At 46.3% G+C, this 27,954-nt stretch overlaps 2 protein-coding genes across 3 annotated transcripts; both read right to left on the reverse strand.

The window, feature by feature from the left end:
• CRY2 (cryptochrome circadian regulator 2) lies at positions 1 to 25,033 on the reverse strand. Of its 2 annotated transcripts, none has more exons than XM_027887431.1 (12): positions 24,977 to 25,033; positions 19,673 to 19,781; positions 15,955 to 16,097; positions 8,613 to 8,797; positions 7,225 to 7,313; positions 6,061 to 6,201; positions 5,253 to 5,564; positions 4,031 to 4,182; positions 3,704 to 3,906; positions 3,179 to 3,268; positions 2,506 to 2,647; positions 1 to 2,028 (listed from the first exon to the last, which is right to left on the reverse strand). In XM_027887431.1, the coding sequence occupies exons 1-11, from the start codon at positions 24,982 to 24,984 to the stop codon at positions 2,508 to 2,510; spliced, it is 1,572 nt and encodes a 523-aa protein (XP_027743232.1). In that variant the 5' UTR covers positions 24,985 to 25,033; the 3' UTR covers positions 1 to 2,028; positions 2,506 to 2,507. The 2 variants fall into 2 exon arrangements, with proteins under 2 accessions (XP_027743232.1, XP_027743226.1); XM_027887425.1 differs by lacking the exon at positions 24,977 to 25,033 and adding an exon at positions 22,555 to 22,751.
• Positions 23,515 to 27,476, reverse strand: SLC35C1 (solute carrier family 35 member C1). The gene is made up of 2 exons (XM_027887443.1): positions 26,760 to 27,476; positions 23,515 to 25,033 (listed from the first exon to the last, which is right to left on the reverse strand). The coding sequence occupies exons 1-2, from the start codon at positions 27,301 to 27,303 to the stop codon at positions 24,474 to 24,476; spliced, it is 1,104 nt and encodes a 367-aa protein (XP_027743244.1). The 5' UTR covers positions 27,304 to 27,476; the 3' UTR covers positions 23,515 to 24,473.
• Positions 27,477 to 27,954: the final 478 nt, after the last annotated feature.

A 27,954-nucleotide genomic window follows, 5' to 3' on the forward strand; every position in this document is an offset into this window, starting at 1 on the left:
AGGGGGTTAAAGACATTTATAAAAAGTTGTATTTACAGACCATTGCCTAAGCAGGAAACTCTCCAATTGACAAAAGTCACAATTTCTGTAACCTAAGTGTACAAAGTGCATGTCTTTCCCCTTTCTTCTCTCTGCAGCAGAAGATGGGGGTGGGGGAGTATCTCTTTTTCTTTATACCTTTCTACCTCCAAGACAGTAGGAGTAATATCTGAGTCAGACTGAAGGGGACAAAACCTGCTGATGACTGGGCTACCCACCAGGCAGGCTATGAATACTACTCTAGAAGAAAGTAAGGTTAGGAAAAGTGATTCTTTGTTTGTGTCAGTTCAACCCATTGTTCAGTCTGCCCAATGCATTCCCTTGGGAAAAAGAATACAGGGTCAATGCCTCAGGGAGTGGGAAGGAAAGGTTATTCAGCTATTCAAAAATTTACTCACAGACTCAATTCAACCATTTCAGGTTTCTCAGATACATTTGAGTCAGTTTCAGTTCGCAACCCTATTGCTCTGGGTTCAAACATGGGCTCCAAAACTGAATCTGATTATCCCAGTCAGACTGGGAGATAACTCCAGTACTCCCCAAGCTGTTAGTTGCATAAGCTCACATATAGCCCCACACTATCTGTGCCAGGCACAGATGAAAGGTTTTGAACAGCAAATGAAAACTGTGCCAACAGCAGCCCACTGCACAGGACTAGCTACTCAACCTAATCCCTCTTGAAAACAGCCACAAGAGAGAATTTTCTGCAGTATTACCCTCCCTTGTGCTTTTGGTGACAGGCAGAGGCGCTCTGCCAGCGCTGTGCTGGAGTGACGTGTAAGAGGACTGGGCAAGGAATGTATGGTTAAGAGCCAGGACAGCTACACAATCGTCCCGCTAGGCTACGAAACACCAGCGTGAATGCAAATGGCAAGGATGTGCAGCGCGCAGGGCAAGAGGTACAGGAGTACACTGTGTAGAAACTCAAAACACAGATGCCAATACAGAAAAGAGCAAACAGAATGGGCACACAGAATGGGCACTGGACTCTGAGCTCGAGGAAGACTCACTTCAAGGAGCTGATGTGTAATATATCCTCTATCAGAATGAGGCACTCCACAGTCTACACACCAGACATAGGTCACTTCTTCTGAGAGAGCTCCATTCATGGAAGGAAATGCTGTACAGTGCTGGGCTCAGGGGTAGCTCCCTTATTATTTGGACCACACCTAATCTGAGACTCTGCTTCGTTCATATGAAGGCATGATCTTATTCTCTGCAGAATTCCTTTTCTCTCAGAGTGCCTCTTCCCCAGATGTCAAACACCTCTGAAGCTGCCCATTCCAGGGAGCATCACTATGGCTCACCTTGCAGTAGCAAGGTTCTTTTGCAGGAAAGTCTTAAGTGCCTTTTAAGTGTAAGTTTGTATCTGCTCCTGTGCTACAGCTGACCTTCATTTTGTTTCCATCCTACAGAAGCACTTCCTTGATTTACTCAGAAAGCATTCCCTCGCCAGCCTAACCTAAGGAAAGAAATCCCAAGTTTTCCTTGTTCTCTGGTAGGATGGGTACCCTATTTTTGACATTGTAGCAGTTTCCTTCTCCACACCTACTATAAATTGAATTAATCAGCACACATCACTGCCTAGTAGTATTGATGAGAATGGATGTTCACTATTTGTGAGACACGCAGATGCTGACTCCTACATCAATGCATCAAGTCACATGCACTGAGCCATTGTCAGAAAATAAAGATCCACCTGAGAGTGAACAAGTTGACAGAAGGTTCTTGCTCCCTTAAATGTGGACAGATTTGGGGCATGGCTGAGAAGAGACATATTTGGCTCTTTGGAGGTCAGAAAGCCAAATATTCCCAAGCACAAGTAATGCAGTGCCCTTCTGCGGCAGCTATTGGAATTACACAGTTATATGAGACCCCAAATTTTCTGTTGCAGATCACAAGTTCCAGTCTCTCTGTGGCAGCCGTCCCTACTCTTCCGGTCACCTCTTCAGCATTCTCCCTCTTCATTTGTAGGGTGCTCGTCGATGGCTGTAGGAAAAAGCAGAAGAGACAATTTGCCTTGACCTCCCCTCTCATACTGAAAAATTGCCAAAACATGCGACCAGCTCTTCTCCTCCTGGGATCTGGAGCATTGCAGGCAGATGACTGGACCTGACTGTTCCCCTCCTCTAGCCCATACCTTCACCACATGGGCAAACGTGGCTGCAAACCCACTCTGTGGAAGGAGAAGCAGCTTCACAAGAGCAAACCCACAACTGTGCTCCATGCCTGCTCCAGCAGCAGGGCACAGTTCTCCACTGGACAACTGAGCTAACAGCTTATCATGCAAAACAACCAGTGGGCAGACCACTGCCAAATTACAGAGTTATGGAAATACAGTCAGGAGCCACATCCCTCCACAAGAAGTCCACTTTGTTCGTTACAATGCAGGGAGTAAATAAGATTGAGCCTTGTTAGCTTCCAGAACCAGGTAGTTTAAGCCAGATCACGCTAGGAACTACTCACAGTCATAAACTCTTGCCAGGGATCTCTGAAGCAGGGAGACCTGCCACTTTAGCTCGTTTGTACAGTTCTTCAGTGCATGGCTCTTCTGCTCCCTCGTGTTTGCGCTTTGGAGAAGCCTGGTCTGCTTGCGACAGCCTCACCACTGCGGAGGAAGAAGAGTCATTGCAACAGTTTCCCTGCTTTTAGGTGGCCTCACAGGTACACTCGGGCCTAATCTGCCTGGGAGGGAGGGAGGGAGAAAGGGCTGGGAGAAAGAAGACTGTGCAGTCCACCAGCACAGAAATGTGTTGCCACAGGCTCCCTAGAAACTTTTAAAAATTGCTTTGTTAAAGGCAGAATGAAGTCACCCAGAACAGACATAAAAGCATCCTTCTTTGACAGAGGACAGCTTAATTTTACCTGATTAGCCCTACAACGATCTGCACTTCTTCCTTAAGTGGTTGCACATGATCCCATACAGGCAGTAAAAGAGTAACTTTAATGAACTATTCTTCAGCCCTTTTACAAATGAAGGCTCCCTGGGGACTTCTGAAGAAAGCTGAAAGGAATGTGAATGTGATCTATGTTTTCCTAGCTACACACTCTCTTCCTATTAGAAAAGGATCATCTTCTCCTGCCTATCACTTTTTAAGTCAACAGGAAACTCAAAAGCACACAAATAACTTCAACTCACCTGTACTGGTGCTGCAGCCCTGCCCTGAAGCCGAGTCTGTGACTGGGCCACTGAGATCTTCCACACATGAAGGGACCGATGCCAGTAAACCTAGAAAACAGTAAGAGGATATTACATTAAGAAACAAAACACACATAAGAACACCTTAGTGATCACCAAACAGCACATCCATATCCCAAAGCAGGAGGAGTTAAGAGCTGCGCTCATACAGTGCTGACCACAGACACATACCGTGATCCAGCAGCATATTTGTTTAGGATGCAATGCCTAGGTTTTCTTCCAAAGTGAAGAATGGACCTCTGGTGATATATGGATGGTGATTTGCTATCAGCAGCTCTCAAAACTAATCAAACTCTACCCCTCTTAGCTGTCCAGCAGCTCAGTGGAGCTCTCCCTGGAAACCAATTGAGCAGATTTGGCAAGGACTGGCCAGAGAGACGAGTGCTATCTATTTTAAAGCATGACCTTTCCTCCCAGCATTTTATCTCATATTAGACACAAACTTTTGCAATTGTTGGTACTTACAGAGGCCCCGATAGCGTGACAGCTGCTGGTAGATCTGCTTCATGCGCTCGATGTTCAGTCGGCTGGTCTCTGCGTGGTTCACCATGGGTTTGGGGTAGTCCACCCCAATGATGCACTTGGCTGCCTTCTGCACAGACTCTGGGGCATTCCATGGTTCATAGATATATCGTGAGGGGAAACCCTTTAGTTTGGGCAGATACCTCCTGCAACACAAGGAAAAAGCAACATAGCACACACATTGCACAGAAAACACCATGCACCTGTCAGTCACTGATTGACTTGGGCTCGCAGATCCATCACCAAAAAAGCCCCAGTCATATCACTTACTTAACATAGTCACCACTGGGGTCTGTGCGACGTCCAAAGCCCACAGGACAGTAACAGTGGAAGAACTGCTGGAAGAATGCGCTGCACGAAAGCCACATCCAGCTGCCTGCGTTTACACTGAAATCTGCATCCAGCAACAGTTCATCAAATACCTGCAGCAATTGGAAGAAAAGACAATGAGACCTTCCTCAGATAGGACTTTGTGGCAGTAGGACCCAAGATGCTATTTTAAATGGCAGGCACTGAGCCATGAGAACAGAGCGGCAGCAAAGAGGCGATCTGCTGGCTGAAGGCAGTTGGCTGGTCAATATATCTCACTTCCTGACACTTTCACATATGGAGGCATGGTCTGCTCACACTGGTAAAGTGCTGGCTTCTCTGTCATGCAGCTACAGACTAAATCACTACCTAGTGCTGCAGCAAGCTTTGGGTATTGATCCTAGCCTGGCAGGCATAACAAGTGCAAAGCACCAACCGTGGGAAGGAGAGGATGCTGCACAGAAGAACGTGCATCAAAGCAAGACAGAAGAACCCCTCTGAAGGTCCCAGAGCACACTACCACCAAGAGGCAGAAAGGTTTCAGCAATAACTCACTTACATCCATGTACAGATGCTGCACCTTAAGCAGCACTTTCAACTATGCTCTGCTTTGTCAGCTTCATGACTAGGTGCCCCTGCCTCCACTTTTGTGTACGGCAGTATGTACACTGGGTAGGTTTCAAGCTGTCTGTCCCTTCAGATGGCCCAAGAGGAGGGTCTTTTACCTCTTTCCTTGAGAGACTCTAGACTCAGATTTCACAGTCATGGAGCGTTCCCTGACCGGCACGGTGATGAATTACACAATGAGGAAAAAGGTCCGGTTAAGAAGTGGCATTAAACTTGCAAAGAAAACAGATGGACTAAAAGAATTTTTAACAAAAAAAAAAAAAACACCCAAAAAACAAAAAAGCCCCCAAAACCCTAGTCCATATTTACCAGTGGGTCCCACATACATTTAGTTATGGTTACTCAAGGCTTGTGATACTGTCAGAGCCTCACAGTAGAATGCAGAAAGAAGTCAGGCTGTTGGCTGGCCAAGAGCCTGCTAGCAAATCCTCTCTTCCATGCACCTTTTACACATGAAGCAAAAGCCATACCTGTGTGCCCATCCTTGAAGTGAATGCCAGGGAGGTTTTGGTTTCCTTATGGCCTCCTGCAAATATCTGAAAATGGCAGAACTTACCCTGACTCCCGACTCCCAGCTGATCCAGAGATCACCCCTGGTCAGGAAGCAGGCCACCGCGTGCCTAGCCAGATGGTGGATCCATCCTTCTTGTCTCAGTTGGGTCATGATTGCATCTATCCAAGGGAAGCCTGTCTTGCCCTCTGCCCACTTTGCCAAGGCTTCAGGGTTCCTGTCCCAGGGAATTTGTATGCAGATGGGATTCCCCTCCATGCGATCAAACTTCGGGTTGTTGGTGGCTGCTGTGTAGAAAAACTCCCTCCACAGAAGCTGTCCATACAGAGAGAGAGGCGGCGTGCTGTTCCGCTTCACCTGTGGAGGAGGGAACAAGGGTATTCACAAGCACTGGAGGACTGGCTTCATGCAGCTGAGCCATAAGCCACCCAAGCATTTATACACATTTCCCAAGTCAGTTGCTGACCACTGCGATAAAGGAGCACAACTCCAGATGCCCCCTTATCAGAAACCCCAGTGGTTAAGTCAGAGCACTACTTTTGATTCACTCAGTACACTGACAAGTGACCGGAATTACGCAAAATTAACTGAAAGGCTCTACATGGTTCATAACATAGAAGTCCACACTGAAGAACAAGGTATCAGCAGATTTAAGGTTTGCTGGAATATTTACAGGAGAATCACTTTTTCTCACCCAAGAGCCTCTTCTGTAAGAGCAACTAGCTCAGCCCAATAGTTAAGCATGAGGGAGGCCTCTGGAACTTTAGTACCTGTTCTGGCACTGTCTGGGAACCAGCACCATGCTACATACAAGCTCAAACCCAGCCTGCTCTCCACATCTCTTTTGTCTTACCTTCTTATACAGCTCCCAGAGACGATAGTAAAATAAGCGGCAGGATAAGCAGCCAAAACGCAGGTAGGGACTGAGTCCTGTAGGGCTGGCCAGCAATGAATTGGCGTTCATCCTTGGTCTTTCGTAATTTGCAACCCACGCCTAGATAGATTCGGGAGAAATCAGCCAAAACCCTCAAGTATTTGTGGGACACTGTTAAGGCAGGCCTCTGTGCAGCTGGTGAGACCACTCAGGTCTGACAGCACAGTCTCTTCTATTCACTTTCAAACACTGTTGTGAGAGATCTCTAGTGGGCAATCCCAACTTCCACATCCCATTCAAGAAATGCAAAACCTTTGCTCCAGGATTTAAACCAGTTAGTTATTTTGGCAAAGAAAATGATTAAATTAGCTTTGCATGCAGCAGTTAATAACCCTGACAGTTTCTAGGGATACAGGCTAATACAACTGTTTATGTCCAGGTACGTCTATGTCATTTCACATACTAAAGGAAAAAATTGGGGAAATTCAGACCTTTTTGTGGAGCATTATGTTGAAAGTTTAGTCCCCTTTCAGCACAAGTATTTATGCTTTGATTTTCACAATTACCACCAAGCCACCTAGCATTAAGGAAGTATAAACTGGTTAAAACTGAGTCATGCCTCTGCAGCTGGGACACCTTTCATTACTTGATAAAAAATTTGATTATTTCAGCAACGGGCTCAAGGAATGCCAATCAGTGAGACAACCTATTAACAGGCTGAAGAACAAGGGGAAGGCATTCTTTTATAAGCAAGTACTCGCACTAATACCTCAGCTAAAGATAAAAAGAGGTGGTGTGCAGTGTGTAGCAGGGACTGGATAACTTACAGGAGAACCTCCGAGTTTGCACTCCTCTAAAGGAAACTGACAGGCAGAAACAAGGAAAAGAATCCTCTCTGCTTCAAACAGCAGCATTAATGATATACAGCTCTAATTCTTTGGGTCTGAGGAAGCCCAGGAGCTCCCTGCTCCACACACAAACCAAGACGACATAAGTACTCAAAAAATGCCAAACACTCCTTTTCAGAGGCAAATCCTATGACCAGTGCTAGGAAGAGCAGGGAATAGAGTAATGGGCAACACTCTATGTTTTTCATTTGGAGACACAGTCTGCAGGAATTGCCACTTAAATAACAGGGGTTACCTTTCTTTCCAAGTGTTTATCCAGCCGTGCCAAAGCTTCCGTCTCTCCTCCTTGCCAAACTGCAGGGGCAAGACCATCTGTAGGAAAGCCTGAGACAAAGAACTTTGTAAGATTTGAAGCCATGCCTAGACAAACGGTACAGATACTGGATTAAGCATTAATAACAGCAACATACTACATATTACAGTTGACTGGTGTGGTTTACTTGCTGCTCTAATCCTTGTACATCAGGTGAATCATGTGGAATATGGGGAGTGCCTGCTCATGACACCGCACTACAAGGGCCTCTCCTTGCAGTACTTCAGGCAGCCTTAGGGTGACTTCCCCCACTGTTCACCGCTAGCAGTCTCTCTGGTGTGTCAGTACTACCCCTAGGGCTCTGCTCCAAAGACCAGAGTAGTTGGCAATGGAACGTCTGCTCCACAGCTCTGCCTTACAAAATACCTTGCCATTGACATCGGCAGCTCACTAGAGCGCCTGGCTGCTCCTGGTGAGGCTCCTATTCTGCTGAAAGCTGGTGCTGGGGAAGGCACTGGATTAGTGCTAAAGAACCGCTGCAAAGACAGAAGCAATAATGCAGTCTCCCTGCACTGCTCTGAGCTGACAGAGGAGCTTCCCCTGGCAGCAAGCAGAGCAGTGTAGGGTTACGAGCAGTCTCACATTAGACCAGGCAATAAAGCAAGTGGATCCATCCAGGACTGTGGCTCTGAAGATAACTCCTGTTGTGAAGCCCCACACTTTTACAACACCTCTTGAAATTGTGCCTTAAGGTACAAAGTGATACTTCCTATATAGCTGGTATGGAGCCTCCAGTCACAGACACACAGACAATATTCTGCATTAATCCTTTCTTCCCGTGCATTTAGATTCACCTCCCTGATGTAGGTGTTGCATTCCCTGTGCCTCAGACATTCATTCTCCTTCTCCAAGGAAAGCACAGGACCATAAGGCATAACAGGAGGAATGAAAGAAGCTTCTGTAATATCTTTTGTCTTGCTAAACTCCCAAATTGGCAATAACTGAATGAAATTATCTAAGCCTGTTACATAGTTTATCTCTTCAGGTCTGTTACACAATGCGGCTGAGAAGGCAGTAGGAGGAAAGCAGCTGGTGAGGACATGAGATACTGATACAGTGGTTACATGCTTAGTATAGCAGAGAACACAAGGACAGGTGCAGAGCACTTCAGAGCAATGCTAAAGGGGGATGCTGGGCATCGACAGCAGTGCAAGGGACACAAGGTCCAGCACTCACTGAAAACATTAGCCAGCTCCTATGGCTAGCGGTAGCCCACGTTAGGTGAGAACATGTGCCTGCCATCGGAAACAGCATCAGTAGATCCTGTTTCAGCTGGGCAGTTAATCCTTGCCTTCGCTCTTGACACATACCCAGCTCTTCCAGCGACGGGACCCCATAAACGTCATCATGGTTCTCCTGAATGTCCACTTTACATGTCTCCATCTGCTGACTTATTACAGTGCTCACTGGCTTCTTTGGGAGCTCCATACGGCTAATGATGGCCTGGAAGCGCTTGTAGGTGAGCGGTGGCTTGTGGCCATTCAGCTCAATTATTCTGGAGGTAAAATAAGCACAGTGAAACAACACAGCCTCACTACCACAAAATACACAAGGAAATGACATCCAAACTGCCCCCCGCTATCTCTGCTCAGGATAGCCTTTTACTTTGGATACAAAAATCGTTATACACCTACCTTTCACTTGATGCATTCTCCAAAGGGATACTAAAACCAAACAAACAAAACCCCAAAGTACATCAGAAAACAAAACATTGCACATACTTACTCATCTCCACAGGAAAAAACCTCAAAACAGCTCCATATGAATTCAGACTTTGCATCACACCTCTCTCCCAGAGCTCCTCATCAGACCACTGTATGAAATTTCAACTTGACTACTGCCTTTCTGTCTCCCCAAGATGGTAAATCCTAGACCTGCATCCATTCCCCTAACATCTTGTGATATCCTAACCTTATTCTGACCTTACTTGCTCCTTGTCTGACACAGAGGACCTAGCCTGTTAGTGACCCCTCCTCCACCTATCCCAGAAGAGGCAAATCCCATCTTGCGTCATTCCTCTCTCCCTGTGATTAGGGAAATCACCATCCTCCCCCACGTCATAAGGCCACAGTAGCCCCGTGTCATGCTATTCACCTGCGTCAGATCATGTTACAGAAAGAGAGTCACAGTTTCCCATTTCTCTACTTCACTAAGCATCCACAGCCTGCTGGGGCCATGCAGTTTAATTTTTCCTGAGACAGAGAGCTTTGAGAAGTCCCTTGGGCAAGGTAAGCTTCCCTGGGCAAGGTAAGCTTCTTCCTGCTGAAAGATGCCATTTTTAACCCCTCTCCTGCATGGAGAGGAAGGAGTTAACAGCAAAGCAGACAGTACAGGGATCGCCAGCATTACATAAAGCTGAGGCAGCCAACCCCACAGCTCACCCAGGAGCTGAAGCACAGCAGCTTTCCCCACCCATTACAATCAACAGCTTATGCAAGGGCCAGGCTTAAAGCCGAGTGTTCCGGCGGGCGCCATGTGCCGTCCCTTCCCCCGTGGCCGCACGTGTAGCGGGGCGGAGCGACACGCCGGCCGCGGGCGCTCCCGCACGTGTGCGCCGCGGTGACCCCGCCGAGAGCCCGCACCGAGGGAAGGGGAGCCTTCCCCGCAGGCAGCACGGTGGCAGAGATTAAAAATGAAGCCATCCGTAGTCTCCTCCCGTGTTTCTGCTTTGAAGTTGCAAACACTGGGAGAAGATAAAAGACTCGAACGAACAGGGCAGGGAGGGTGGGAGAGAGGGCTATTGGGATGTGCAAAGAGTACAAAGCACTGCACAATTTTAGTGCCGGGTTATAAACACGGCCACAGCACTCTGCCCCGCCCCGGCTGGTGTATTTGTTTGTATTTGCCTTGCAGCCAACACATCCTGTCCTATATCACCACACCAGGACGCATCTCCTCAGCTTTCCCACACACACTTTTTGGCTGTCTCCCTGTAACACCCCAGAAATGGCGAGAACTCTCATGAATACTACCCTCCACTATCTTCTCTGTGGCTTGCTTTGAGCCAGCCAAAGACCCCAGAAAATCTGTAAGAGAAGTGAAGCGTTTCCATTATACCACTCTAGAGGCTCACTTGTTTCCATAGGAATTCAGAGCTTGGAAGATAAAAGGTGACAAAGCTGCACCGTGTCTGCCCTGAGGTGCTTGGAATGGAGGCAGGGAAGCTACTTCTTTCACAATGCCTCTGTTTTCAGTCCTCTTCCACAGATCTGCTGAGGCTGCAGCTCAGTCCAAGATCCAGACCACTATACCACATCCCAGATCCACAGCTAAAACTCTTGTGGTCAGCTAACTACTTGGAGCAAATCACTGTGACTAGCAGGATGCCAGTGTCTGTATGTGACATCATCAAGATGGTGAATACGAATGATTTTTTATTACCCAGTACAGCTCCTGAATTCCTAAACAGTTACTGGATCTGGGACACAAATCTTCTGAATAGGACTAGGAAAAGTTGCACATTTCACAGCACCTGATGCTGGCACAATGCACAAAATCTGGACCTTTCACAATACTACCATGAAAAGCAGTACTGAATATTTGGTATTGCAGAATATTGGATTATTATACCACACATACTGGGTATTGTAGTGCTATTCAGCCTTCTGCACAAAGATTTGTACAGGAAGCTCCTCAAGCAGGAGTCCTTTCCTTCCTCATATTGTCCTTCTGATCCAAGCCATATAACCTCACAGGACTTTCACCAGTGAGAAAAAAAGGGAGGTTCCTCCCCAGGATTTAATACTCCCATTTCATCCATCTCCCCTAGCGCAACCCACAGACTCCAGGTGACAATTTTTCGTATAGTTTTCTTGAAGTGGAACGGAGAAGAGCAGAATCACTGTGTTGATCACACAGAACCTAACCTTAGTTAGTGAGCACACAAAATGGCTGTGCTACCAAACTAGCACTATTACTGCCCAGCACCACCTGACAGTAGTACCTTGGTACCAGAATTTATGAGGGTCTTTTTCACCGTCAGTCACACAGTCACATTTTACCTCAAGAAAGCCGGCAACAAAACCTAAGCAAACATAGTTCCAGCACTGCTACGATTATAAGGTTTCCAACAGTCAGTCACCTGCGACAGCAGAGTGTCTGCACACTAGAATGCATACCCTCATAGGTATCAGCTTTTGACCTACACCTCCACAGAAGTACCCCATTGGGATGGCTAAGGGGATAGGGAAAGCTGCTTGCCTCAGAAACCTGACACCTCAGCTCACTTACAAATAACAGGGCCAGGTTCTGGCAAGGCACTGAGTATACTCCTCCTGCTTCCTAGCATGAGGAAGAGCTGGCAGCCAGCGCTCGGCAAGCAGGCTGCTCAACGCACCCCACTACCAATTCACGCGGACTATTTGGTTAGCCTTGCCAGCTTATGCAATTCCTCTGATCTAAATCCCTGCTCCAGAGAGCTCATGTAGGGCTACGTGTAAGACAAGAGGTATTTCTACAGATTCAAAGAAGATAACAGAGAGATAAGCAACAGATGTGTCCATCCAGTAGATGCTGAACAAAGTACAAACAATTCAACTTCTGCAGACACATACTGAGCAGATAAAAGATGAAGATGTGACTTGATGACAGGCTGGGTATCTGCACTGGGGGAAAACACCTGACACCAGAGCACCATGCAAGATAGGAGAGAATAACAAGATCTGGCAGGCGCAAGTTAGACTTGAACTTCTCAGATGGAAATAACCCATCTTTTTAGCATAGTGTACTGAACTGCAGAACCACCAAGGTATGCACGCTTCTCCAGTGCTTGGTTAGGACATGCTTCTATTAAAACACATATAACTAACATTTCAGCCTTAGGCTAGGGCATTTGAGGAAAAGCTGCTCCTGGATGCACGCTACAAACCTACAAGATCACAATGTTCTTTTCTGATCTAAACCACTCCCCTGGAATAACCCAGGCCTGCCTGGGATTTTGGAAACCACAGTGCTGACCATCAGTGAGCACACTATAAAGGATTTAGATCCTAAGGAGAAAATTAGCAGATCCAGAGAAGAGACAAAACAACCTGTCAGCTGGAAGATGTCAGACAGAATAATAGTCAAGTAAAGGCTTTGAGCAGGCTAGGATAACACCCAAGAGATTATCTTTTCTGTCTAACTTCTACAACCTGAGCATCACTAATCTTCACTGGGAATTCCCAGATTTTCTTAGGAGTATTCTCCAGCACTGATGTTGATTTTCTATAGCCCTCTCTTTGTTTTGAGGGAGAGCAGGGAAAAGATGCTCTGGTGATGACACAGCTATGTTGGCAGTGCCAACAAGGGGCACATTGTAATTTTCCCACTGGGTAAAACTGGTCAAATTAGGAAGTTAACTGCACGGGCTCTTGGTAAATGTTTAAAAGGAGCTGGTGGAGGTGGTCCCAGAATGCTGTGGCCCTGCCCGCTGCCTCCTGGCTGGGCACCGTGTCAGGGGAGGGCAAGAGGAGAACTGCTGGAATCATGTATGTAGACATGGAAGATTAGTCTAAATTGCTTAAAACCGGGCTAACAATCTTGTCAGAAATATGATTAAAGAAAGATGAGAATTAGGATGCTACTACCACCGGCTAACTACGCAGGAAAAACATTAGACTGAGCAGAGAGAGAACACATACTATGACTTAGAAGACAGTAACACAGCTGGAGGGTGATACACTATGAGGCTTCCGGGAGAAATATAGTATCAGAACTGTATTACCGTCTGCTGAGAAATCTCAGAGATGCCAAGAACCAAGAAATATCAGTGTAACTGGAGTCTTCAACTGCATCCACACAAATTTGGTAGCTGCAACACCCCATCAGCTGCCAGAACCCAATTTTCTAGTTACCATAAAGGAGTGCTCCATGGAACAGCTAATGAAGAACCCACAAGGAGAGGCAATTCATTATTTGGTCTTAGGCAGTGCAAAGGTATAACTGAAAATGTTAGTTATCACTTGCCTGCACTAACTGTGACTTTGGCATGCATCAGTTTAACAACTTTCCAGGAGCAATGGCATACCATAATGGCTATGCTTTCAATAAGGGAAATGCATTAAAAAAAAGTAAAAAAGTATGCTAAGCAAATATAACAAGCTGAGAGGCAGATCACTGAGAGGCAATGATTCTGGGGGGAAAAAATTCAACAATCGCACCACAAACCATGAAAAAACATTTCAGAAAGATCACAAGAGTCAAAGTAATTAAAGAATAACATCAGCAAAGACAACAGAAGGCAGAATCCTTCAGAAAAATGAAGACAAAATAGAAACCCACCAACCTGATAGGTTAAATTGGAAACCTAATCGCATCTTCCAACCCAAATGAAAGTTTGAGAAACCTTTTAAAAAAAGCTTAAATAGTTAAAAAAAAAAAAAAAAAATTAAAAATGCCCTTTACAGACACTCCAGGATATTTCTGGAGCCAAGAGCTGATCAAGTCATTAAAAAAAGCAGAGACTGTAACAGCACAGCAAAACCCTCTGCATTTATTTTTGCAAGTGTATTCAATATAGAGTTACCTACAGGGGTTATGAATCTTGATTTTTTTAAAGGAAACGTATCAGATGCGATCACAGACTGGGAGATTAGTGCCACAAAACAAGCTATGCTTGAACAGCAAAAGCTTGCCAGGACCAGCAAACATTCACCCAGGAACTGTAAAGGGCATCACAAAATACACAAACTAATAGCTGCTGAATGTACCATAAAACTGTCCGAATTCTGCAAGGGGGAAAAAAAAGCAAATACAACTCCAGATTTTAAAAGTGTTTCAGAGGCATCAGAGGGAGGAATGAATAGAGTCTGCTATGTGCATTAGGCAGATGGGTAGGAAATACTAATGGGAACACTGAATGCACGGATATATGCAATATGCTGGGGGTTAATTTGGGCTTGGTAAGGGGAAGTTGTGCCTGAAAATCAATTAGTGACATTTCAGCCTGGGGCAAGGGAGATTCAGTTGATATATCCTACATGGATTTTGAGAAGTCATCTGACTAAACCCCTCACTGAAAAATTTTTAAGAAAGCACAGTAATTTGGGATAAATTAAAAAGTCCATGCAGACAGAAAACTGAGATATAAGATGGAACAGGAAGAGAAACCCTACACAGGGATGAGCTAGGGCTTGTGCTGCTCAACATTTTTTATAAAGTATCTGGGAAGGGACAAAAAAGAGCATGATGATAAAGCCTACTAATGCAATAAACTGTCTGGGATCATCATGGCTAGGCTTTGCGAACGAAGATTTGAGAAGGGCTCTACCCACGCTTGCTACAAGCGCGCTGATGGCTAAAAAGGCCAATGTGAGATAGGCAAAAGGTAAAAGGCAACTTAAAAACTTCCCTACACACCACATGACCAGCTGACAAAAATACCAGATGAAATGCAGTTTTGGTCATTTTGTTTCTCTGTATTCATAGCTATGCAATCTTAAACTTATTTACACAGTAGTAGCCCCTCAAATAGCTATGACCATTCTGGAAGGAAGCCCCAAGACATCGGTTCAGTGTTTAGCAGCACAGAGAAAAAGCAAAAATAATGCTACTATTAGGAGAAGGACTATTAGAAGAAGACAGTAAACATCACAGTACTCTAAAAATCCATGTCACTCTTACATTTTGCACACTGGTCACAGTTTTCACCACTGCTCTCCATCTCTAGAAATACCCAGAACTACAAAGAAAGGTGACCAAACTTATGAGATATAGAACAGATGCCACCTGAAAACTTAAACTAGGACTCTCCACCTTGGAAAAGACAAAGATGACATGAGGAAGAATGTGAAGCCCATTGACTTTGAAGGAGTGAGAATGTTATAAACACGGGTAAATAAAAATTAGCAAGTAGCATCTGGTCATGAAACAGGTTTACGAAGAATACCCCTCAGTCTAAAGACAAACATTCCCACACAGCATGTGCTAACTGCAAAGCTCCTTCTCATGGGAAGTTATGGATGTTAAAGATTTATAGGAGAAAATCCAAATTCAGCATTACTGGCACAAATCTCATCCAAAAATATTAGAAAAAAAAAGGAAAAGAAAAAAAGCAGGCAACCTGTAAGAATAGTACATCATTGAAGTCAAGCATATCTCAGAGTCTTAGCTGAAAGACTGTTTCAACGCTTAAAATCACATGTATAGAGAGAGATATAATAAGTAAATATATAAAACTCAGCATCAAAACAAAACTCCTCCATAGCAAATACACAACAAAGATAAGGCATTCAGGTTTTAGAATAAGGTAAGTTTGTCCCAATCTACCTTATTTTACTTCTTCCAGCTGTCCTGGCACATCCATGAATTAAAAGCCCTGCCTTCATAGCCTGTTTGAGAACACTGGTCAACTATCTTTATTACAATGAAGCAAAAAGAAGTAGTCCATACAGTGAGGACATGCTCAAGGAGAGCAATCAATCGGACACAGCTGAGCAAATTAAATGACAGTCAAGTGCAGAGTTTAATAAGCTTGAGGTAACACCTGTCTGCACACTCACGTCACCGTGAGCACTTTGACGTGTTCTAATCAAAAGTGCGAGTGCACAGAGTAATCCTTCTAGGCTCACACGAGATGACAGCGATCAATGTAATGGAGCAGACTGAAGTCTTCCCAGACACAACAATCCTAGCCTAGCCCAGACAGCACCTCTGCCCTTGCTCTCCCCATACCTGTCCAAGTCATAGAGGGTGTGGGAGTTCTCTATCACCACCTCCACGCCAGCCTCCTTGGCCAGTTTGACGATAGCTGCATCCCTCTCCTTCCCAAAGGGCTCCGAGTCGTATTCAAAGGTGAGACGAGTGACTCCCCATTCCTGCAAAAGGCACAATACACCCAGCTGTCACACAGAAGACCCTTTCTAATCAGCACAATTACAAACAAGGATTTCAGAATTTCTGGACGGTGTTAAGTCCTGGAAGCTTACAGTGTGTTCTTACTGTGAGGAACAGCAGTCTGGATTTGAGATAACCAAAGATTCAACAATTTTATCAGCTCTAGCAAACATCACATCTGCTATGCAAATTCGCAAATGTCAGGTTTAACACATTAGAGGAGGTTGAGTTCTTCTCTATAATTGCTTAGGTCTCAGCTCAGTCACCAAGCCTAGAAACACTTCGTTTTGTTGCATATGGTGTCCCAAAGTAACCCTACTATCCTGTTCCAGCATTTGTAGAGAAGGTATTTCAGACAACTCTTTCAAGACATGTTCCACTCAAAACCCTGCTTTTTTATGTGGAAACTACCATCAATACATTCTTAATTCTTCCCAATGTCTCTTTAAAGACATGACATCTTAGGGAACCAGTGTCCAACCCAAAGAGCAAGAAACACGCTGTAGGAAATGCATGACATAGGATGGCAGCTGAGTGAACTTATATGGTCTGTACAGTAGAGTATGATACTGTGATTCAGATTCAAGGTAAAATCCTGCCTTTTGGGAGTTATTTTAGAACCGCAGAATCATAGAATGGTTTGGGTTGGAAGTGACCTTAAAGGTCACACAGTTCCAATCCCTGAAGTTTACTCTAGTCAAGCCATGCACCTATTCTGGTCTTCATACCATTAATAGATTCCTCACAAATTACATGGAATAGGCCTTATGAAATAGCATTCATCCTCTTCCAGGCTTTTCTAGAGCACAGATTGTTCTCAAAGTCTATGGCCTAGTTTTCCTCAGAAATTAATCCTATGAGAAAAGGTTTCACAGTTTCCACAGCGACCCTCCCAAGACATCCATCAAGCAGAGCAGCAGCCCACAGATTTGTTTAGCAAACACTTTAGTCAAAGACAGCCAGAAATCTATAGACGCTTAAAAAAACCCTCACACAGCTAACATACGAACCACATTCTCCAAGTGAAACAGTCTAAGTCAGCTCTGTATATACAGGAGACCTTTTAACCTCCAAAACAGAAACAAAGCAAAAGAACAATTATGGTTAGTTTACTGAAGGCCATTAAAAATAATGCCAAAGATGGGGAAGGGAATTCAGAAGCAGAAAACAACTGCACAAGTCCCATTCTTTTCTAAACTTGCTGATCCAGTCCTAAAATTAATTTTAGGAAGGACAAAGAAATAAACCACTTATGTAATAAGTGAAATAATACCACTTTGTATCACTGAAAGGACATCTCAGAGGGGTCCTCCACTCATTTTTCCAAGTAAGAACATGACAGTACCCTAACTCAGTGCAGAGGTCAGACTGACATGTTCCAGGCACTGCCCTGCTCCTATGTGACTTATCAGCTTCATTTTAAACTTTTCTTTTATAAGAAAAACAGTATCAGTTGGAAGACCTGAAAAAGATGGATTTAATCTTGAAGAAATACGTATTACTGCCTTGAAATAATGGAATGGAATAAAAAAAAACATGTAAGGCTAACAGAAATTTTAGGTAAGCATCCAAAACTTTAAATTCATGTATTCCTACAGTTTTGAGAAGGCCACTGCTCTATGTGATGCAGTAGTACATAGGAAGCAGAGCACAACCAACCAGAAAACTCATTAGCTGTATGACAGTAAATTGCTGCAGATATACAAAACAAAAGGCATGACTAATAACTTGTCTCTTTTATCTAGCCTATAGCAAAGAAAAACTGTAGGGGCAAAAGACACCAAAGGGACTGTGAGCAGACTTCAGAGAACAAACAACACACTTTGACAGAAGAGGTAAAATTACAGACATTTGTTCAGATAGAGTGAGACAAAAAAAACTTCTGCAAAGGTTAACACATTGCTGACAAATACACTTCTCACAGTATCCATGCACAATAGTGCCTTAGCAGCGATTGTTAGCAACAATGTAGCTCAGCTACCGGCAACAGGAGCAGAAATTATATTAGGTCCAAGTGCTGCATTACCACATGTGACATAACTCTCCTTCCACAACAGCTGACAGCAAGGCATGAGCTGCTGCTAACTCACTGTTCAGTGCAGCAGCTCTGCAAAGGCCTGAGTCCCCATGAAAACCATAGATTTACCATGTAATAGCATAAACTTGCCTCTGTTTTTTTCAGCTTTGTTACAGCACACCCGAGATACTCATCAACTCACCTCCCCAGACAAAACAGACTACAGCAAAAAGCAGGTCTGGGTGATTCCACAACCATTTCTCCAAACTCCAGACTCTGCACACTACTTTTTACTCTTTAACCAAAGCAAGCGTTTTTCTCCAACAAAGTTTTAATTATCTTGTGAATACCTTGAACTAAAATAAAGAGGTCATGAACTACTGATAGCCAGAACTTATTTGCAGATCAAAAGATAAAAATAACCCAGACTCTGAAAAGACTAAAAGCAGCACATACTTTGTGTCATGTGTTAAAATGCAGAAGCCAAAATAAGTATCAGTGCCCCTTCTCACCTGCATAGAGCTATTCCCCTCTCCAGTACTGCCCTCCTCCAGAAAATACACATCAGAACCATTTAGTGCAGGAGGGTACAGATTCAAGTTTACCTCTCCTTCTCAGCAGCTGGTCTCTAATAGGCTTTGGGGCACTAGTTCTGTCAACCATATGTCCACATGACAGTCCAAAGTCACAGGACAAACCCAACTTATAAGACTACTGGGAACTGTGTTTTTTCATTTAGTTTTGACACTAGCAAAGCCATCATCAAAAAGCTTCAAAGACATTGGAAATACAATCTTGGAGCAGGACAGAGAAGAATGATACTGCTTGAGGAGCCTCAATATTCAAGGAGATGCTCTTGTCAGCCCTGACATACCACTTTAGAAATGTATCCCCCTAATCCATCACTGACCAAAAAGGTAACTGCATATTCCACATCCTAACCAGTACATCAGCAAGAAGCTTGGGCCCAAGCCATATTCTGCTGCTGAGTTGACTGAAGTGCATCCTTGAACAGAAGAAGAAAAGGAAGGCCAGCTAACATAAAAGCTTCTGAATTTTGAAATTTTAACACGAAGTCCTATTTGCAATTCATAAAGATCAATGTGCTTTTCCAGTTGTCTGTAAAGGTGTATGGACACAGCAGTCTTCCCAAGTAAAAACTGCAGGAACCAAATGACCAGTAGGGAAGAAGCTTCCAACACAAGAGTCAGGATGTTACAGAGCAGCCCTGTGAGAGGTGACTTAACAGTAACGAAGGTCAAGACCACCATCCAAAAGAGAAGCCTGAGCACCCTGATACTAGGTTACACACTACTATTAAATTTCTTTGCCAGTCTGAGTTTAGGAGTGGATCTGGCTCCTAGGTTGGCCCTTATGGATAGTAGTTAGTAGTAGTTAAAGACTAAAGTTTGTTTTAGCGAAAAACTGGTTATAGTTAAGGAGACGCCAAATGAATCTCCAACCATTAGTGAGTGAAAACAAGTTTAGCACTAGGCCATCGGTTTTTTTTCACTATGCTCCAAAAAATTATTCTCTTACTTTAAAGAGTCTTGGGAAGACATCTGTTGGCTGCCCTCTCACAACAAACAAGCGAGAGTTCAATTTCCTTAAACTGTTGTCCAGATCTTCCAGGGACTGGAGTAGAAATCTGCAGAGAAGAAACAATAGCAGTTAGTGTCAGCCAGATTGGTTGCAGCTAAAAAACAAATGAGAATTTGCACAGAACTCCAGCAAAACTGCATCACCAAATCCAACTGGAGTTCAGATAAGAAACAGAAAACAAGAATTCATATTCATCCCTGGTCTGTCTAACAACTGCTATAAGATTGCAGCTCCAGCCAGCTTGTTCAGATGCAAGAGGTTTCCAAGATTTTCTTCTTCCTGAAATCCCCTTCTCATGTTCTCCCTCAGAGCTGGGAGAACACTCCTGGCCAGATGCTCTCCCCACGTTACAAGACATAGAAAAGCATAAACCATATAATACCCTACTGTATTCTTTCATAGGTTTTGGGGCAAAATGTCGATGGAATTTCTCCAAGGAATGTAATTAAATACTGCAAGAACTGTGCAAGTTTTACAGCTCTGGCTACAAGTACACCATGTCACAGCAGAGAAATGTACTCTCCTAGCTCATCAGTAGCACAAGACTGAGCACCAGGATATCCTGAGGCAAGAATCACATGTATTTAAAATACCTGCAAAGAGAGCCGCAATTCATCTTCCACCATGAAGATGAGAGCATACCAAGGCACTCATCTATTCCCTCTCACCCCAAAACTCTAAAGACTCATGTAAATGCTTTCTGCCGGTAACTGTGTGTTTGACTGATCCCCCACTAACCTACAAAACATTAAAGGTATTATCTTTGCTTTCCCAGTCACATAGGTCCTCCCCACCTACATAATCACTTTGCTTTGTTTAACTCTGCAAAAGACATCAGCTTTAAAACTTTAGTCTCTCCTCGGCACCTGGCACGGCTGGCAAACTTGCAACCCTTTGTAAGTGAGCCTGCCAACTTCTACCTTTCCCTCACCCGCCCACTCTGCAGCGTGATCTTGGAGACAGGAGTATCAGCAGCAGCTCCCTTAAGACCACACACAGCTAAGGAAAGCTAAGCTACAATTAAGTGGGGGTTTCCTCTCTCCTCAGCTGCACTGCCCATAGTGCGAACTGAGCTTACACACAGAACAAGCTCCCACATCCCAAGGGACTAAAGGAGGTGGGGTTCATGGAAAGAAGGGCCCTCTATCAAAAAGCAGAACATCTAGAACGAGGTCCAGGTAAACAAACCACTCCCCTAGCCCACAATTCATCTATTAAATAGGAATGTCAACTTTCCCAAGTGTTCTAAAAATTTATCAAGCATTAGTCCTATGTGATTCACACATCCTGTGCAGTTAAATAACAAGGAAATCTCAATACGATAAATATGTGAGAACTAGGTAAAACACAAACATTTGCCTTTAGAGAACAGAACTCCGAATACAAGTATTTGTATTAAAAAAAAAATTAGCAAAACAAAGCCAGGTCTCCCAGTGCAAACTAATCGAAATTTGGTCAACATAAGTAACTTGTTAATACATTTTTCCCCAACAGCCAGTGGTGCTGGTTTCTGACATCTGCAGTAGGCACACACCTCCAAGAAAACATTATTTTAAAAATTTCACTTGCTCATAAATTCCATGACTACAACATGAAGACTACTAACTGCTTCCCTCCCTCCGCAATGTTGGTAGAAACAAACAAGGATTAAACAGATCAGGAACTAATCTGTTGTGGCAGTGCTTCAGTTCTTCCAAGTGGGGACAGTCAGCAACAACAGCAGCACGTGAAACGCATTTCTGCTGCCTGCAGGATGTCTGGTCTACAGAAAGACCACTTCAGGCTCCTGCAACGCTTATCTGTAACAGAATCCACAATTTTTTGTAATTTGAACGTGTACATTGAGGTAATTTACACACATTTAGAATTTTAAGCCATCCTCTGACGTGGAGTTTTAGAAAGGCATAGGTATCACTCATATAATCTCCCATTCCTTGAGATGAAGATAAGGTGCACAGCAGAGGCAATCAGTTACTACAGTTTCCCTAGTGCACAGCTACATAACATTTCAAAGGGCTCTCAAAGGATCTTCAGCCAGGTGGTCGTCCCGGGGTAGTGTGAGGGCAGGGGAAATCTGCCTTATTTGTATTCGGGGGAGTCCTGTCGAGGAGAATCTCTACCTGGATTGGATTTCCAAATGTTTAGGCAGCTGAGAGCTGAGACAACAGCGTTATGTAATGTTACTGGCTACAGGTACATGAGGTCTTATTCTCTGCACACACCACTCATGCCGTACATTTTTCCATTGGGAGACAGTGGGAAAAAGCCCACACATATCTTCCTCTCTACCTCCTTAGCAGCAGCCGATATGTATTTCCATAGAAATTTGTGGGGTGGGAGGAACGCAGCTGCGTGCGCACATGCCTACGTGTGCCCGGCAGCCAAAGGGCACAGGGAAGGCGTGGAGAAGCCACGCAGCGCTGAGGATTCTTTGCACTTGTCTCTAAACCCAGGGAACAGCGTCTCCCAAAGCTAAATGCGCAGGGGTTGCTGCTCTCATACGTTCGCCCAGAGGGTAAGGAGAAAATCTAATGACATTACATAAAGTTGTGGGCATCCTCCCACAGAGTCGGGCAGCACCGCTGCGGAAACCGCGGCGAGGCCAAGCGGGCACGGCACAGCCGCTCTCCCTCAGAGGGGGCCGGTGGAGCGGTGCGTGGGCCGGGCCGGGCCAGGCAGGGCAGCGTGTGCCGCTCCCGCCGCTGATGCGGCCTGACCGACACGGCCCACGCCCTACCCAGAACGCCCCGGTACCGCAGGAGCCTCCCTGCCGCCGGCCCCGCCGCTCCCGCCCCGCCCGCAGGCCCGGCGCCACTCACCGCCAGCGGTTAATGCCCACGGCGGAGGAGGCGGCGAACCAGGGGTCCAGGATATAGATGCAGCGGAGGGACGTGGCGTCGCGCAGCGCTTCCTGCAGCGCGGGGTTGTCGTGGAGCCGCAGCCCGCGGCGGAACCAGTGCACGGAGCGGCACAGAGACGGCGCGGGGCCCAGCGCGGCCGCCATCGCCGCCGCCGCCGCCTCCTCCCACCGCTGCGGCCGCCGCGCGCCGCCCGCCACCGCTCCGCCCCCCCGCGTGATTGGCGCGCCACAGCAGCCAATCAGCGCGCTGGGCGGGGCGCGCGGGGACCTGGGGCGCTCTGCTGCCCCCCAGCGGCCGCGACACTCCCGCAAGGGCGATCCCAGCCGGAGCGGAGCCCGGGAGCCACTCCCGGCTTCCCGCAGCAGGATCGGCTGCCCCAAGTCGGTACGTGCAACGTGAAAAATAAAAAAATGTTTCAAGGACCCTCAGTGGCGGCCTGCATCAAAAAGGTACCTGTGGTCATGAAACCTGGCACCCTCTTAAATTAAACGAGAACATATTCTCGGCAGAAATTGAGTGGTTCTCTGTAGGTGTGGCTAGACATCACTCTCGGGGCATGGTACATCATGTAGTATCCATGGGGCAGGGGATAAAGCAATGGCATGGATTGCCCAGGATCACTATCCAAATAACTCCTTATGTTTAAAGGGGCCAGGGATTTAGAAAGCTGGTGCATCACAGCTCACAACAGGGCGTTGCTGTTGTTGACCCCTGGGATCAGAAATCGCAGCACGGAGTATTGCATAGGGCCAGATGTTAGGGGCAGAGATCTCTGCAGAACTAACTGTTCAGCAGCAAGTTCCAAGCAAAGGGAACGATGCCATTAAGCAAACCTAGAATTTTTTCTGACTTGAAGGGTTCACTGAGGTGGCCATGGGGTGTTTAAAAGGAACAAGCCAAAAGATAAACTGCAAACACCAGAGGAGATGCAAACTATATACGGAACAAGTCTCTTGAAACACGTCTAAATAGTAACTCATTTTCAAACACAAACTTACCCCTTACACAGAGGGTAAAGAGAAGTATTGTGAACTCTCTGAAGTGGGATCCCCACTCTAGAGCAGCAAGTGCTTCAGAGTAACTTTTCCCCTCCTGCCTCTCACAGAGAGACACAGAAGCCAAACTCACTCCTCCATGAGAAAGTCCACTGGAGTGAGCCTGCTCTCCCTCAGGGGACACACTGCAGAGGGAATGAGAAGTTTAATTCCTGAGTCTTAGCATGCTTCCCTGGACTGAGATATCAGATGCAGAGCAACACAGAAAAAACCTCAGAAGGATGTGATACTGACTCGTTGGAAAGGAGATTTGGAGGCACGGCTGTTGCTTAGACTTGTAAATAGCCAGAAGGGAAGGAATTTTCACCCTCTGCACTGAATGGGGCAACAGGAAGAACAGCTGTTGCAAAAACCTTTTACAGCAGAACAGTTTACTGGAGTCAAACCCAAACAGTCTAGCTACTTGCCTCTTCCTTACCTGGAGGTTCAGGACTTTATAACTTCAGACTGCATTCATTCAGCTAATTCTAGATCCCTAACTACACAAAGCTCCCACCCCAGTCTTTGTCTGCTAGGAACCCACCCCCACCCCCCCCCGAGATGCAAATTTCCCAGATTAGGACAATAGCAACATCCATTTTAAAAAACAATCACAAAAAACCCCAGTTGATCTCTACAACACATGCTCTCCACAACTCTGATAGGTGTGAGATCCCACAGATAAAACATGATCCAGTCAGGTCTTTGGCTCTGGTTCCTGACACAGTTCCCCATACACTTTGCAGGTGAATTTTTTCCTGATCCTTGCTCTTCTTCTCCCCAGGAGGCAATGAGCACCAAAGGTTATCCCCCCAGGCACAGAAATGGAAGTGTAGGAGCTTCCTACACACCAGTCTCATTTCTTTCACCACTTTTGACATTAGGATCCTCTTGCACCTTTCTCATCTCCAGTCCTTTCACCCATGTGTAGGCAAAGGAGCCCCCCAAAACCATCAAGTTACTTGTCCACCACAGGAAGCTCTTTGTTTCTTCAAAGTAGATAACAGCCAGCACTGTTTGGGCACAGGCCTTGGCTGTCCCAGACACATTGTGGGTGAGTGGGCTGGTGAACTTAATCTGAAGTCCAGTGACATACCCAATGGCAAAGCCAAACACTCCCCCCAGGGTCATCACACCCCAAAAACTGGGGCTCCCCAGTTTGTCAAAGTGGTAGAGCGTGCGGAACTCGCCCAGCAGCATCATGAGGGGGAAGAACAGTACACAAGCATTGACATTGTTGTAGAAGGTCAGGCGCCAGATGCTACCATCTACCACAGGCAGCACCTTCTTGGTGTAGATGGCATTGAGAGAGACACACAGGCTTGCTAGGATCCCAAAGAATATACCTGTCCATGATAGTGTGCCCTCTGCTCCTTCCTGGTCAACACCCAGCCAGAAGCCACCTGCAACCAAACAAATCAGACATCACCTGAGAAACTGCTGAAAGGCTCAAAACATAGTCAGAAATTCATCATCTACTTTATACTGAACAACCACAATTACAAACAGACAGGCTTAAGGGTTTTTTCCCTTTCTATTAAGTGAAACCAAAAATGTCATGACTAGTGTCCTGGGAAGATTTATTTTGGGAGCGTGGGTAATTCAATCTCAGAGGACTAATTCCCACACTGAGCAGGCAGCACTAGTTCAGAAACTATTACTCCAGCTAGTCTTTGCATATGGGTAATTTTCAGGAGACCGTATGATTGTTTATTAATTGAAAAGACAGCAAACACACACAGGTAGAAAAATATTCTTCAAGGTTTGAGGGGAAAAAAAAGCCTCACAGTCTTTGCTGTTAACAGGAAGGAAAAGGTCAGAAAAGAGGGAAAGATAGTAAACACATGGATGTAATATTAAGAACTATGGTTGAGAAAAGATCACAAGGCAGAAACTGCATGCAGTATCTTCAACACATTAAACTTTGATGGGTAATGAACTCTTCAACCATCTCCAAAACAGGAGCTACAGCCTTTGTGTCTCCTTATCCAGCTCATAAGCAAAACATAAAAGGGGAGATGAGCTACTGAAGGAGAACTGCACCACGCTTTCTAAGTTGCTTCACGTTGGAGTTTGTCTGGTGAGTTACCTGCAAAGCAGCCAACGTGCTTTAATCTAAGCCCAAATACAAAAGGGTTCAATGCACTGACAGGAAGGGCTTTGTGTCAGGCCACGGAGGATGCTCAGCTGTGCTGCTTCAGGCATACTGTCAATGCTCTCACAGCAAAAGGAGACAGAGCCAGGGGGACAGAGCCTTAAAGAAACCCTGTAAGGCTGGCAGACACCACACTCCTGGTGCAGTGCCTGAACAAAAGATTAACTAAAGCAATTGCTTGCATCACTTGGGTGGAAAAAAAAAAAAAAAAAAGAGTAGTTCTGTTCCTGTTCAGCTATTCTATGGAAATGAGATTTCTCATTTTAACCTGAATCCATCTACTTGTCTAAGCAGCAAAGTGAACACAGGCTCACCTGGAACCAGACTGAAATAAACATTCCACCATTCTTGGCATCTAAATGACCCTCCAGCGGAAGGCAGCTTTTGGCATTCCCAGTGCTTTTGGATTTAAAGACTTGTAAGCATCCCCGTTAAGCCAGTTAATGGCTGGCCCTACATCCTAACCACACAACCAGATCTGCTGGTGGTGTTTTACATTTGGCTTGATCAGCTAACCCTTCAACACATGCATTCGGCCTGTCTGAACTGGCCGGCTCCATTGCACGGGCCCTGTGGTGCTGACATAAATGTTATTGTTACCAAAGTTAATAATGAACAAGCACTTGGGAACGGGGAGAAAGCCACCTGCTGTTTTATGGCCTATATGGGGGGAAAAAGAAAAAAGGTAGGGCAAGTAAAGCATCATTAGAGGCCAGATAGGTTTTACTGCTCAAAGGAAAAAGGAAGCCATGGTCAAGTAAGGGTAATTTCCTCTCTTAATGAGTTATCTACATCCTCCAGACATATAAAGCAAGTTGCTGGAGGCAGAGCAAGGAAAAAGCCCTGAGCTACCCCACCTCACCAGGGAGCTGCCATGCAGGTGGGGATGACTTCCCAAGGGAAAGACACTCCACCTCTGTCTCTCTGGGGCTGCTGGCTGCGGGATGGATGCAGCCACTCCTGCTCTCCCTCACCTATGATGACTCCGCAGGCCAGGAGGGCGTAGAGGGAGGTGGTCTGCTTGAGGAGCAGGTAGGAGAGCAGCACGTTGAAGACGGTGGTGAGGGAGCGCCCCACGTTGTAGAAGGCCACGCCGACGTGCTTGAGGCAGAGGTTGTTGGAGGTGACCATGCCGATGAAGACGGCGGAGAGGGGCAGGACGCTGCGGGACACCTTGGGGTCGAGGCGGAGGGTGGGCAGGCCGGAGCAGGGGGGCCCGCAGGCCGCCCCCAAGCTGAGGCCGAAACAGAGGGCGGCCGTCAGGGCGCACTGGAAGAAGGTGACGAAGAGGGGGGCGTCGAGGCGCAGTGAGGGGCTGTCCAGCAGGTACTTGTTGAGGAAGACCATGGCGATGGAGGTGAACCAGTAGAGACAGACCACTACGGCGATGCGGAGCGCCCGCAGCAGGAAGGGCGCCCGCCGGCCCCCGCCGCCCTCCGCCGGCAGCAGCGGGTCGGCGGAGCCGCCGCCCAGCGCCATCCGCAGGATCCCCGTCCGCGTCAGCTGTGCCTTGTTCATGGCGGGCCGAGCCGCCCGGCCGCGGCCCGGCCTCCCGCCTCCCCCCGCCGCCGGCCCCGCTCACCCGGCTCCGCCGCCGGCCCCGAGCCTACCGGAGCGCCGCCGCCCCGCCCGCAGCCCTTTATTCACGCCCCGCGGGCGCCGCTTGGCGCCTCCCCGGCCGCGGCGCCATTTCGAGGGAGGGCCCGGCCCGGCCCCCGCCGCCCCGGCCCCCGCCGCCCCGCTCCGCCCCGGGCAGCGCGGCCGGGCCGGCGGGGATGTCGTGAAACGTGCGATATGTAAAAATGTTCTTCGGAAAGGATGCTCTTTCATGTTTGCTGTTTGTATACTTCCAAGCCTAATCGACAAGAAAGGAGATTTAATCCGTGAAACAGATAGCAGCGAACAAGTAAATTCTAAGTGATGTTCAGGTATTAGAGAGACAAATTGCTTGTCGGTAGAATTGCCTTGTGAAGGCTTAGAGCTCGACCGACGTGTGTCCACGTGATATCAGACCTAGGGGCAGGTTAACAAAGCTTGGGAAGAAGGACGTGCCACACAAACAAGGAAGAATTTACGGGCCACAACGACATTTGTCAGAACTCCCAAGATAAGGAAGAAATTAACAAAGCCCAGAAACTGCTGAATCAGCTCCGACGGGGTAACAGGTAA

This window comes from Empidonax traillii, unplaced genomic scaffold (assembly GCF_003031625.1).
Source record: "Empidonax traillii isolate 1590-97213 ecotype Southwest subspecies unplaced genomic scaffold, ASM303162v1 scaffold11:size2795301, whole genome shotgun sequence".
NCBI classification, from domain to species: domain Eukaryota; kingdom Metazoa; phylum Chordata; class Aves; order Passeriformes; family Tyrannidae; genus Empidonax; species Empidonax traillii.

Bases quoted from the DNA above. Each gene is read 5' to 3' on its own strand.
- CRY2 (XM_027887425.1), bottom strand. From the start codon at position 22,739: ATGGCGGCCGCGCTGGGCCCCGCGCCGTCTCTGTGCCGCTCCGTGCAC. The intron at 5,565-6,060 runs GTAAGACAAAAG...CCTCCTCCACAG, and splicing joins TCTGGGAGCTGTATAAGAAG to GTGAAGCGGAACAGCACGCC. The intron at 3,269-3,703 runs GTAAGTACCAAC...ACTGTTTTCTAG, and splicing joins GTCACGCTATCGGGGCCTCT to GTTTACTGGCATCGGTCCCT.
- SLC35C1 (XM_027887443.1), bottom strand. From the start codon at position 27,303: ATGAACAAGGCACAGCTGACGCGGACGGGGATCCTGCGGATGGCGCTG. The intron at 25,034-26,759 runs GTGAGGGAGAGC...GTTTGGTTGCAG, and splicing joins GGCCTGCGGAGTCATCATAG to GTGGCTTCTGGCTGGGTGTT.